Below are 14,028 nucleotides of genomic sequence, written 5' to 3' on the forward strand. Positions count from 1 at the left end.
TCAGTCATGGCACTAACAATCAGTCTTAAGACAAACCAGCTTTCACATCTCAAACCCAGCGGGGCTCTTTCCTGAATTGCACACTTCAGTTTGAAGTTTTAAGACTTTCAGATACATCTTTAAAATACATAGTAACAATAAACACTGGCAATTTGTTTATGGACTTAGATTTGCTTTGACATTATTTTTAAAGTTTATATAAAGGCCTGTGTTAGAAGACAATGAAATATTTCTCTTCTTACAAAAGGGGCAGATAAAAGGGAAGTGAGTCTCAGGTTCACCAGGCGTATCTAATTGTGCTGACCACCTCCATGTTCTTTCTATTGATACTAAATAAAAATAAATGTGACAGCAGCACTGAAAACACAAATCAGGACAGATAGCACTGAGATCAGCACAGAACATGTACCTCACCCAGCATACTACAGCACTTACTGGAACATCAAGTCTGACCTTATAGATTCTGTAATACACAATGTAGAACTACATATATTTCAAAGTATTTTTCAATAGGGATTACTATATTACTATATTTACATTCAAAAAGCAAACCATTATATTTCAGTCTATTGTCTACTGGGAATAAATTAGTTATTCTCCCTAATCACATTCAGTATACACTAATGTTTAAAATATGTCAGTCTTGAAGAAGTTGAACATGTAACAGTAAAAATAAACATCCCTTCTATGAATTCAATAGAAAGAAATGAATTATTAAACATTGAGTTTAGCTTTTTGAATTGTGTGTCTATGAAGAGCATAATGATGTCATATTGCTTTTATTGCTGAAAATGTAATCCGAGCAAAGCAAGGGAGGAAAGAACCACCCGCAACCCAAACAAACTTAGCGAATACAAAATGAAAAGCAACATCAATTTCATTGCAGACAAACCCAGTCACACAGATTAAGCAAGCACAATACTGGTGCGTCTTATCTCTGACCACAGGAGGAGGGTAGACAGATTCTACAGGATGAAGAAATTCAGACTATGTAATAGGCAGAATCAATTGTTACCTGCCTCAATCAATGCCGCTCCACTTTCACTGTTCAGCAGATCACAAATAATTAAAGTTATCCTGGACAAAAACCTCATCTGTAATGACTAGCTAACCGCCACCATGACAAACTTCAAAGTCAGTGATATCAATCTGAATTCAATAGTGTGGAACTGGGTATAGCTGATGAATAAGTATGAATCTTACCCTGATGGTCCATGCACGCACTTCATCTGGGCCCGCAGTGAAAAAGTATTCTAGTTGGAGTGCTGCAAATCCAGCCTTAATGATCTTTGGCAAAGCACTGAAATAAAATGAAACAAATTCACTCAACATTTAAGTTGACTCTGCCAGGGATCCATCTAGAACTAAAATTATTCATCTCAGGAAGATAATGGTAAAGATATTAGTAAATGACCATTCATCTTTCACAGCACACTTGAAGAGTCAGACGGCAGGAGCTAGTTCTTAAAAGACCCCTTCTAAAATTGGTTTTAATTGTATTAGCCTGAAGCATTTTGAACTGTTTACTACTAAAAATGAGAATTTATATTTTCCCAGCCTATGACTATTTTCATCCAATATTATTTCCAGAACTTGAGCCATGAAAGCAAAATTATTTGATTGAAACCCAATCTTCTAACAATATATTATTGTTACTCAGAAAAAAATTATGGCAAGTGATTCACCCTTTCCCCCTCCCCCACTGAACATGACGAAAGAGTTTTGGCGATCATCCCTCCTCAAAAATATACATAACTAATACCTATGTTATAATTAAAACACTGTACGGAGATGACAGATGACAGTTAAAAACTTAATTTAAAATAAATCTTTTCACTCTGTCTCATGGTAAAGAAAGGAGAAGATTCTCTCTTTATAATGGTAATTACTCTGTCATTTATTATTCTATCAGCGCAAGCAATTAAATTACTGCAAGGAAATAGTTGATAATAAAGTGTAGGGAAAATGAATGCTAATTAACCTTTGTGTCATGTTCGCTTCCAGATACTTCTGTCTCTCCTCAGCACTCAATTCTTGCAACTTGAGTTCCAAGGCCCCACTAAAAGGAATGACCAAGGCGCCTGGGTCATACTTGTCCACCCACTCTTTAATTTTTATCAACCTGTAGACAAAAAAGGGCACAACATTATCCTGTAGTGCATGCATGGCTGTGCCACATTCATTATTATCAAGTAGCACATACATATTCATAAGAACTGCACGGTTTTATGATGCCATCTTTTTGTGTATAGCTTTCCAAGGTCAAGGCACTAGCAGGCAGCAATTTCTTCAGGTACACGCTGGAATTTTTTATTACAGTCTAGTTTTATTTTAGCATATTACCTATAGGAACTGTATTACAAATATTATCAACTTTTAAAAGTTATATTGAATTTATTCAGTATGAATACCTGGACCTCTAAATAATTCTATTTTATAATGTTAATGTCCTTTACAAAAATACGTTTTAGAAAAGGGAAGCATTAGGTTGCTTATACAGAAATGCCAACTAACTTTTGAAGCATCACTGAAACATACATAATTTGTCCCACCAGACATCTATTGACAGGGTTAGTTCCTTCCTGAGTGAGCAGAACCAACAGTTGCCATTGGTTTCAAGGGAGGCTTCTGCTCACATTAGCAACACGCCAATAACAAAGATGCAACAGATTTATAAATATAGTCAATTGGGTACATGCTGTTCTTATAAATCTGAATTATTATAGGATCATGAACAGAAATGCAGAGGAAATAAATTCCTTTAATCACAAAAGTTATGGAAAGCCAAATCCACTAGGAAACATACTAGATGTTGCCTAGAAAGGCACTTATTGAGTCGTTCTCCTTCTAAAGTGAGGATTTGAAAAAGCAGTACTTAGAATTTAAGTGAAACACTGGCAGCAAATATAATTAAAAGGTTCTACTCAGAATTTCTTATTTCTGGGTAGGTACCTGTTTCTAAGCTTGTTTCCTCATTTGTAGAAATGGAAATAATAATAGTACATATTATATTGTAAAGAACCTAGGAAAACAATACAGACAGTAAACAGGTAACATCTGCATCCTTCTCAGATAATCACAGCATATTCCCTATGATTCTATGGTTTATCTAGGTCTGGTTACAGATCTGGATAGTAACATAAGTAATGGGGGGGCCTTACAGCATCCTATTAGTATGCATGTTTTACAGTTAGTTTTATTTGTGCACACAGATTTGCACCCACATGCTATGGAGGTCAGAGGACAAGATGAAGGAGACAGGGCTCTCCTTCCGCCGTGTAGGCTCCAGGAACTGAACTCAGGCCAGCCATCAGGCTTGTCAACAGGACTTCTACCTTCTGAGCCATGTCACTGGCCCAAGACTCCTGTATTTTGATTAAAGTTTAATAGGCATTATGGTGAAATACTGCAGGAGAAGTCTGTTAAATCATCAATGTTACAAGCTACTTTTAAAGGTAAAGAAAAGGAAAAATTAAAGACCAAATTCATCAAAACTCAAAATGTCAAACAAAATGTCAGGAATTCAAATAGCTATTAGAAAGTTTAGCCCAATGATGGTGGCATATGCCTTGATCCCAGCATGCCTGGGAGGCAGAGGCAGGCAGATCTCTGCAGTTGTGGCCAGCTTGGTCTACAGAGTGAGTTCCTGGACGTCCAGGGCTACACAGAGAAACCCTGTCTTAAAAAGCTCTAAGAGAGAAAAAAAAAAAAGGACTATGACAGGATTCAAGATAGAAAAAGAAACAAAAATTCACCCACATGTTTCCACATGTTTACCATGCATAGGTAATCATATGTTTAATATATTATCAGTAACTTCCTTTTTAAAAAAAAAAAAGATTTATTTATTTTATGTATATAAGTACACCATTGCTCTCTTCAAACACACCAGAAGAGGGCATCGGATCCCATTACAGATGGTTGTGAGCCACCATGTGGTTGCTGGGAATTGAACTCAGGACCTCTGAAAGAGCAGTTGGTGTTCTTAACCGCTGAGCCATCTCTCTCTAGCCCCTCATTAGTGACTTCTGATCATAATATTTGCATCCTCTTATTTATATCCTAAAAAATATACTAACTCCTAAGATTTAGTTTGGAATAAAGTATATGGCCTTAAATTATGATTAAAATTTGATATTTTCTCATAGAAAATCATGTAGGATATAATAAAGCAAAAAGGGGGCTTAAATAAGAAATTTTGCCTATAATAACATCATGGCATTTTAAGTTACTTTATAGACAAAATATTCAAATCTCTATATTAAAATGTTATCATTAATAGCTTTTATTATACATGTTAGAGTCAAATATGTCATTTAAAAAAGCGGAGTAAATACAGTTTCATTGAAAGGGAAACAGAACAAACCCATGTGCTAGGATACTGAAAACGGTCATACATCTGTCTCATAAGTATGGTCAACATAACCAATAAAGCTGAAACTGTTAGGAAACAAGATAAGAAATAATTACTTTGGCTAACAAATCAGTTCAGAATAACAATAGTTTTATTTTAACCTGCCATTTTCACAGCCTTTCCTGCAGAGCGCTCAGAGGGATTATTTGCATTCCTCAGGTGTTCTATTGTACAATTCAGATGAATAAAGACTTACAAATCATTCCTCTACCGCCAATGTAAGACTTTGATCTGGTGAATACACCATTGTACCTTAACTGTAATTGGCAAAAACCCTGACAGTGTAGAGCATCACACGCTTAATAACAAAGGGGGTCTCAAAGTGTTGACAGGCGATCTTCATAATGCAGAGGCAGAGCGGGCACATTCTAGCGTAAATGAGCACTGAGGTCTAAAGGTCTCTGAAGTGACTGACATCAGACCTGCTACAGCCTCACTGAAGAAAAAGGTACCGTCACACTCTCCATAAGTGAGTCCTGCTCTTTCCTGCCAGCTTCACTTTTGTGACTTTCACTGTCACAGACAACACAGGGAAGATGAAAAGTGACTTCAGTTCTTTGGCTGCCTGCTTTACTTTTGTGACTTTCACTGTCAAACAAAAGTGAGAAATGTCCCAAAGTGATTTTTAACTACATATTTGAAATAAGCCTTGGGTAATTAAAAAATTAAACATAAGATTACAGATGAAATGCATATAATATGCCTATTAGGTCTGATGGTTTCAAAAGTGTCATAATGAGGCTAAGATCACAAGTTTGAACCCCACAGGGACCTTCTACAGAAAGAAATGTCTATTGCTACAATCTATGTCCCAAACTATAGCCAGTCATCTAGAAAATGCATGCTATCGGTACCTGATGGACCCAGAAAATTCAAAGTTGAGCTCAGTTGTCACCACTCAAACACATTTCCAAAGTGCCTAAACAATAAAATGTCTCAGGAAAGCCATCCAATTGCCATCCCCTAAACAGTGATATTGAGACTGTCATAGAATGTCACATGGTAGGCTGGTGGGGGAGAGCAGCAAGCACAGGGGGCTCTCAGGGTCACTGCAAGAGCTGTCCCAGCACCTATGCTATCAATTTCCATGTGCAGATTACTTCCAGGGGTCCAGGCACTGATAAGGAGTCCAATGGCTTAACTTCTTCAAAGTCCTGACTGGTAAGGGAAGTGCTGTAGTTCTAGGCAGTCATCGCATAGCAAGTAGACAAGGAGGGGCAACAAGTGTGGAGCCTAGAAGGGCAGGGCCTTGACACACACCATCAGGCTGCCACCTGTCAGAGTTTAAGCAGAAGCAGCTTTCCAGGATTAATTAGCATCGAGTCTCTAAAAGTGTCGAATATTTACCTCCTATGTTATAATTTTAATCTTATTTCCATGCTGAAATTCCAGTTTCCAAAATCTGAATTCCCCCCGGGTTACTTTACACTGTTTGAACATCTTTTCCTAGATATTAGTTTTCTTCTTAAATAAATAAATAAATAAGAAGGTTGAAAATCATTGCTTTGTGTATTTTGTGTGCTTATGAACTTATGTCTTAAAAAAAAAAAAAGATAAGACCCTGCTTCTGGCAGAAGATAACTGCAGTAAGAACCACAGGCCAATACTCAGAAAATGCTGCTGTTAAAAAGGAGAGCACACGGGGGCTCAGTCCCCATGAGGCAGTGCCCTCAGGGTCCTGCCGGGCCCAGGCCCCTCCAGCATGGAAGTGCTGCTGATGGGCACTGGCTAACACTGAGGTCAGCCTGCTCCGCCCCTGCAGCGCTGGTCTCCTACTGCCCATCTGAGTCCCAAAGCATGCTTCACGACAAGACTGTCCTTTCCATTTCTCAGACAGGACCACTGCAAAAAGGCTTTTTGCTGGTGTCCTAAAACCAGAAAAAGACAAGGGCCATTATTGAAAGGCAAAGATATTTTCTTAAGGAATATTTTTTAAAACACATGACAACTATTACTGAGTCTGTAATCTGATTTGTACAAGCAATATATAAACTTGAAATATGTCATGCATTTGACATGTGACTTTTAAAAGTTAAAGACTTAGCTCTAGAGATTCATACATCAGCTTTTCAAAAATTTCAATCTTAAGTAAAATTACTTAAGTATGAGTTGGTAAGCATTCTCTGAATGGAAGCTGTAACTGAGCCTGCTGACACAGGTCTATAACTCAAGGTCCTCAGGAGGCTGAAGCAGGAGTTCAGGGCCAACCTGGGCAACAGAATGAAGGCCTATCTCAAAAGAAAATATGTGAGTTAGTGGTAGAGTTATTCAGTCACACCTACCATGCGTGACTCTTTGGGTTTGAGTTTTAGCATTGAAAAACCATAATAATAATAATAATAATAATAATAATAATAATAATAATAAATGGAAACCCAAATAACAACAATAACAATAATAATGGAAGTTTTTAGTTTAAAAATGGTAGGAAGGAAGAAAGAAGAAATACTAAGATAGTAAATTCTAGTTCTGGCTAGTGTGTAGAAGTCTACATAGTGCCTGAAAACTCAAATCCTCTTCTTAAAGAGGGTCTCATGTTGTCACAGGAAGTTTTGATGTTGTGGCCTGACTTTATGGGGCTATAAGGGGAACAGTGACAATTGCGACTCTATCACTTAAGTGGCATATTGGGAAGGCAGAATCTGCATCTTAATATGACATCCACGTCATACTACATTTTCGGTAGCACTGAAACAAAGGATTTGAAAATAAAGAGCATTTAATTCAATGTATGAGTGTAGTGGCTATTCCTGATTGTCAATTTGACTGTATCTGGAATGAACTCTGACCTGGATCTTAGTTTGGAGATCTTGAGGGATAGTGGCTATGAATCCCAGAAGATTCTCCCAGACAGGGAGATCTCTGAGGTCATCTGGGACAAAGCAAGTCCCAGATCCAGGCGTGGTGGTACACACCTTTAATCTGGGCCACACCTTCTGCTGAAGACTGACAAAAGAACATTGGAAGAAGGATGATTCACGTTCTCTCTTCTTTGCCTGCTTGCCTTGTGGGACTGAACAACTGCAAGATCCTTGGACTTCTATTCATAACTGCTGCTGACCATTGTTGGGAGTTGGACTACAGACTGTAAGCCACCAACAAATTCCCCTACCATATAAAAACTACCCATACATTCTGTACCTCTAGAGAACCCTGACTATACAATGAGATGACGCAGAGCAACAGACAAGGCAGCCAGGCCGACGCACCATCCCAGCACAGCATAAAAATGACAGGTGAATACCTGCTGATATGTCTTCTGGGCTCAAAACCAAAACAGAAAGTCACTGGAACTTCAAGAAGTCTAAGAAAAATGTTTTGTCTGAGTCCCATGGCATGCCAAGCAAGTTTCAGATTCACAGTTAAAATGAGGACCTCATTCAGACACAGGGATGGTTCGCAGTCTCTCCTCTGTTATGACACAATTATATGCCTTTCATCTCCTATGAGCCTCAATACCTGTAACAACATCTGTAGTACATTAACTTTTGGGTCCAGATTCTATTAGGAGTGATTTCAGCCAAAGTGATTTCATTTGGTGAATCAAAAGGAATATTGCTACAAACTGATTCCTAAGACTTCATGTGTATATGCTTGTGTATGTTAATGAAAATCCATTCTAGAGAAATGGGTGTTAATTTTGCAGCAAGTAAAAGTCCACTTTGATTTCTTTTTCAAGGATAATAGACTCTACTAACAACTAGAAGGCTATCACAATAGTCAAATAATGAAAGGTGTTGGGATTGGCAGGCAACTATGAAAACATACAGGAAAAAATTGGAATCCACTTATCCTACCTAACCCTTCAACTTCACCATGACTCCGGGATTCATCTATCCCTCAATAACTTAAAAAGTCTGTGATGGCCTTGTAGCCAATGTTTGAAAACAAATTATTTAGCAAAACCGGCTACATTTAAAAACATTCTTTGGGCTGCAGAGATGGTTTTGTGGTTAAGAGATTTGCTGCTCTTCCAGTGAACTGGAGTTCGGTTCCTAGTACTCACACCACGGGGCTCTCAACTCTCTGTAACATCAGCCCAAGGGATCCAGAGCCACTGGATTCCAAGGGCACTTGCACTCACTGGCACATAACCAATGTAGGCATATATACTTATACAAAATTTTACAAAATTCTGAAACTATCAGGGTAAATTCAAATTTCAACTCCAGCTAGTCAAAGTACGTACACACACACACCTAGAAAAGCCTACTAGAGAGCTTCAGAACAAGATGTTTTTTTTTTTTTGTTTTGTTTTGTTTTTTTTTCTGTAGACCAGGCTGGCCTTGAACTCAGAAATCCACCTGCCTCTGCCTCCCAAGTGCTGGGATTAAAGGTGTGCGCCACCACCGCCCGGGCAGAACAAGGTTTCAAAACAGTCACAAGGCTCTGTTCAGAAAAGTAGTTCTGGGGGTGTGGGGGTGTCACTGTTTGGGATCTCACCACTTAGGTACACTAGGAGCTATCATGTGAAGGAGGACGCTTGATGTTTGGTTTTGTTTTGTTTTTTTCCTTTTTAATTTTACTTTATTTTTCTTTGAAAAGGGAAGTAAAAACACTTTATGATAAAATTAAAGATTTACAAGGAAAATATTTCAGATAAAATAGAAGAGATACATAGAAAAACACGTTAAAATTGACAATTTTCATGGAAAATTAAAGAGTAAAATGGTAGACATGTAAAACATTGCTAAATTAATTGAAATATGAAATAGAAACATTTTATGATAGAATTGAAGATTTACATGGAAAATATTTCTGATAAAATTGAAGAAATATATAGAAAAACATGCTAAAATTAAAGATTATCATGGAAATTATACAGATAAAATGATAGGCATAAAGATAATTCTAAGTTGATTGAAGGTGGAATTATAAACATTTTCAGATAAAATTGAAGATTTACATGGGAAATATTTCTAGTAAAATTCAAGAAATATATAAAACACATGTTTAAATTGACTATTTTATGGAAAATGTTACATATAAAATGGTAGATATAAAAACTCTAAATTAATTGAAGATGGAATTAGAAACATGATAAAATCAAAGATATACATTGAAAATATTTCTGATAAAATAGAGGAAATATATAAAGACATTAAAATTGAAGATTATCATGAAAAAAGTACAGATAAAATGGTAGACATAAAAAATAATACTAAATTAACTAAAAGGGGAATTACAAACATTTTCTGATAAAGTTAAAGATTTACATGAGAAATATTTCTTTTAATCTATGTCTTTTTATTGGGGAGTTGAGTCCATTGTTGTTAAGAGATATTAAGGAATAGTGATTGTTGCTTCCTGTTAATTTTGATGTTATTTTTATGTTTGTGTGGATATCTTCTTTTGGGTTTGTTTGAAGATTACTTTCTTGTTTTTTTTAGGGTGTAGTTTCCCTCCTTGTGTTGGCATTTTCCATCTATTATTCTTTGTAGGGCTGGATTTGTGGACCGATATTGTGTAAATTTAGTTTTATCATGGATTATCTTGGTTTCTCCATCTATGAAGATTGAGAGTTTTGCTGGGTATAGTAGCCTGGGCTAGCATTTGTGTTCTCTTAGGATCTGTATGAGGTCTGCCCAGGATCTTCTAGCTTTCATCATCTCTGGTGAGAAGTCTGGTGTGATTCTGATAGGTCTGCCTTTATAAGTTACTTGCCCTTTTTCCCTTACTTCTTTTAATATTCTTTCTTTGTTTAGTGAATTTGGTGTTTTGATTTTTATGTGCCAGGAGGAGTTTCTGTTCAGGTCCAGTCTGTTTGGAGTTCTGAAGGTTTCTTGTATGTTCATGGCCATCTCTTTCTGAAGGTTAGGGAAGTTTTCTTCTATAATTTTGTTGAAGATATTTACTGGCCCTTTAAGTTGGAAATCTTTGCTCTCATCTATGCCTATAATCCTTAGGTTTGGTCTTCTCATTGTGTCCTGAAGTTCCTGGATGTTTTGGGTTACCAGCTTTATGCATTTTACATTTTCTTTGACTACTGAGTCAATGTTTTCTATGGTATCTTCAGCACCTGAGGTTCTTTCTTCTATCTCTTGTATTCTGTTATTGATGCTTGCATCTCTGACTTCTGAATTCTTTCCAAGGTTTTCTATCTCCAGAGATGTCTCACTTTGTGACTTCTTTATTGTTTCTACTTCCACTTTTAGATCCTGGATGGTTTTGTTCAGTTCCTTTACTTGATTGTTTGTGCTTTCCTGTAATTCTTTAAGGGATTTTTGTGTTTCTTCTTTAAGGGCTTCTGCCTGTTGACCCATGATCTCTTGCATTTCTTTAAGGGATTTTTGTGTTTCCTCTTTAAGGGCTTTTACCTGTTGACCAATGGTCTACTGTATTTTTTAAAGGGAGTTACTTAAGTCTTTCTTGAAGCCCTCTATCAGCATCATGAGATACAATTTCAAATCTAACTCTTGCTTTTCCAGTGTGATGGGGTATCCAGGGCTTGCTGCGGTGGGAGAACTGGGTTCTGATGTTGCCATGTGGCCTTGGTTTCTATTGGTAGGGTTCTTGTGCTTGCCTTTCAACATCTGGTTATCTCTGGTGCTAGTTGGTATTGTTGTCTCTGGCTGGAGTTTGTTCCTCCTATGAACCTGTAAGCCTGCGTCCTTACTCCTCTGAGCTCAGAAGTGAAAGCATTGCTGGGAGATCACTCTCTCCTGGCGGGCTATGCACAGAAGGCTTTGGAGTTTCCTGGCTCCCTGGTGCAAATGGCTGTGGGAAGACTTTGGTCCCAGCTGCTCCACTGATCTTATGTCCTGTGTGCTCCTAGCTGTTCCCCTCCAGAGAATGATGTTTGGTCTTGACAGCACAAAACCACTGAAGTAACCTTCTCAAGATACAAACTACCTTTGGTCTTCCTATGTATCAGGACAGTACTTATGTGTCCCAGATACTGCTGCTGCCTGAGGAATTACCCCCATTTAAGTGACTACAGTACTCTAAATAGAGTAACTTTAATCTGTTCTTTAAGATACATTCCTCCATGTGAATAAGAGCTAGCACACTATTCTTTCCTATATTGTAAACTGCTTATTTTGCCCCCTTTCTTGTCTCCCACTATAGAAAAACAATTGAGGAGAGGGGCATGGTCTCGCTATGCAGTCCAGGTTGGCATCAAACTTGTGATCCTATTCTCCTAAGTGCTGGGACAGGTGTGTGTCATCAAAGTTGGCTTTAGACACCCCACACCCTTAGAAGAAATTGAAGGAAAGGTTTCAATGCACTAACTAAACACAAAGTTTACCATTGATAATATATAATATATAATAATATATCATGATAATATATAACACTGAGTTATATTATTAGCCCTTCCTTTTTTTGACACATGGTCCTATTACGTTTCCCAAGCAGCCCTTGAACTTCTTGAGTAGCTGAGATCAGACATGTATCATAAGGCAAGGTTAGAAAACACTTAAGATTAGAATTGACTCTTTGTGTCTTGCCACCTCTACAGAGCATTTGTAAGCACAGTACCTGGCACCCAACAGATACTCAAATAACTCACGGATAGCTCAGTCAGCCTGAGTTATTCATATTAGGCTCCAAACCTTTTGAGTTCCATGATGCTCAGAAAGTTTCAGGATGACAAGCACTTCAGATTTCGATGTTTAATCAGTTTGTACAAATATAACAAATCTGAAAAACTCTGAAATCTAAAAGCACTTTGAGACTTTGGGTCTCAAGAATTTTGATTAAGGGCTACTCACCTAAATAGTTGAGTGACTCCAGGTGGCTGTCTAATATTTAACATCTTAGTTCACTCATCTATAAAATGGTCTAAGTTAGCAACTATTAATCTGATCTGAGTTTGTTAGGAATAGGAGCCAGGAGGATAAAGGAAGGGAGAGATGGCAGGAAGGACTCTGAGGACTGCAACCTCCCCGCAATTCTGTTCAGTCAATCAGATCTGTTGGACTTCTGAATAAGATTTCATTTGAAGACAGAACAACTGTTTTCAACCATTCTAAAGTTCACTGATGAATGAACGACCTTCTTTGGATGGAAACCTCTGTTGAGCCAGGCCTGTGCCTGGAATGTGGAGGAGCCATCTTCAAGCACTTCTCTCCCAGTTCTGCTCAAGTGCACTTCTGAGCATCTTTTTTAAATCGCCTCCTTCCCCTTTCTGCTGCCCTCTACTCCCACACCTTGACTTATCTCTCTTTACTGCACTTATGGTGTGGCCTTGATAATTTATTCTTATACCCAGCATGGTTAGATCCATTTGTACAGTTATTAAAGCCAGGAAAAATGTGAATATTTTATCAGTCATCCCCACCACCACCTAGAAAAGTGCCTATCACAAGATCTTCAATAAATGTTGGGTGAACCCATCAATAGAAATTAATTAAATTCAACTCTTTTCTTAATTAATTAATTAAGTAATTAATTAAGAGCTGAGGAGATGGCTCTATAGATGAAAGTCCTCTCTGTTCAAGAATGGGGACCTGAGTTTGGATTCCTGGCATCATGTAAAGAGCCATGCTGATGCACTTGAACATCAGCCCAGAGTGGTGGTGCACAAGATCACAGGAGCTTGCTGGCCAGTCAGTCAAGCCAAAATACAGTGAGCTCCAGGTTCAATGAGAGACCCTTTCTCAAGGGATAAGGCAGGAGAGAGGTAGTACAAGATTTGTCTTCCTCTGACTTTCTTAGTGATGCACTAGTATATTCAATTACATAAACATACATGTGCAAACACATTGCACATGCACACACATGAACAACTAAAATAATATTCTGAAGGGTATATAATTCCAGCAGATTCTGTTTAGCTGTGTTCTGTAAAATTAATGCTTAGAAAATATTAAGCTATAATTGGACATAGGCTTGTTTTCCAGCTAGAATGATAAGTGAAATCATAGCAGAACATGTTAACTGATTGCTGTAGGATCTATCAACAAAAACAGATCCTTAGGACCAATTCATGAAAAGATGAAGACTACACAGTTGTATATATCGCTGACCTCCTGAAGACTGTTCACACAGAGCCTTTACGTAGGAAAGTTAGAAACAGAATCTCTTTTTTTTCTCTCTCTCCTCTTTTCTAAGGTGATCAAAACAATAATACAGACAATCTTAACATCAAAACAATAACTACCAATAAGACAGACACTCCCTCATGAATCCCTGTGTATGTACTGGGAGTCCCAGCACTTTCGAGGTGACAATCTTCTAGAAGTATGCTCAACCGGAGGCTTCTCTGCTCATAAGGGCTTTGACCTTTAGTGCGTACATTTATGAGAAATGCCCAGGCTGGTGAAACAGGGAGAACTGCAGTTTAGATACTAATCTACCTATAGAGACAAACATGAACCAAGGAAGAGGAATTGTGGGAAATCCACAGCAGGGATGTACCGATCTCCCTCAGATGGAGCGTGCCGTTCAGTGAGATTATCATGTAAAACTGCATAGCTACCCTGCACAGATCCTTCCTCTTCCTGCTCCTACTGCTCACATCATGTGCCCTCACGAAGAGCTGGAGAGGATGGCGATGAAGACAGGGGAGGAGCATGAGTCAAGGATGCGGAAGAGGCCGAGCAAGGTGAGGATGAAGACACAGTGCTAATGGGGATGCGCCTCTCAAGTGAGATTCAGAAGCCTATGAC

The 14,028-nt window shown here is 38.0% G+C and overlaps 1 protein-coding gene across 1 annotated transcript in view; it reads right to left on the reverse strand.

Moving 5' to 3' along the window:
- Ola1 (Obg like ATPase 1) overlaps positions 1-14,028 on the reverse strand; it is a 114,835-nt gene that overhangs the window by 4,613 nt on the left and 96,194 nt on the right. The window contains exons 8-9 of the mRNA XM_052182702.1: positions 1,982-2,122; positions 1,204-1,300 (exon numbers count right to left, since the gene is read on the reverse strand). Of these exons, the coding sequence (XP_052038662.1) occupies positions 1,204-1,300; positions 1,982-2,122 (238 nt within the window). The remainder of the gene's footprint in view (positions 1-1,203; positions 1,301-1,981; positions 2,123-14,028) is intronic.

The sequence above is a fragment of the Apodemus sylvaticus genome, chromosome 5, assembly GCF_947179515.1.
Source record: "Apodemus sylvaticus chromosome 5, mApoSyl1.1, whole genome shotgun sequence".
Taxonomy (NCBI): domain Eukaryota; kingdom Metazoa; phylum Chordata; class Mammalia; order Rodentia; family Muridae; genus Apodemus; species Apodemus sylvaticus.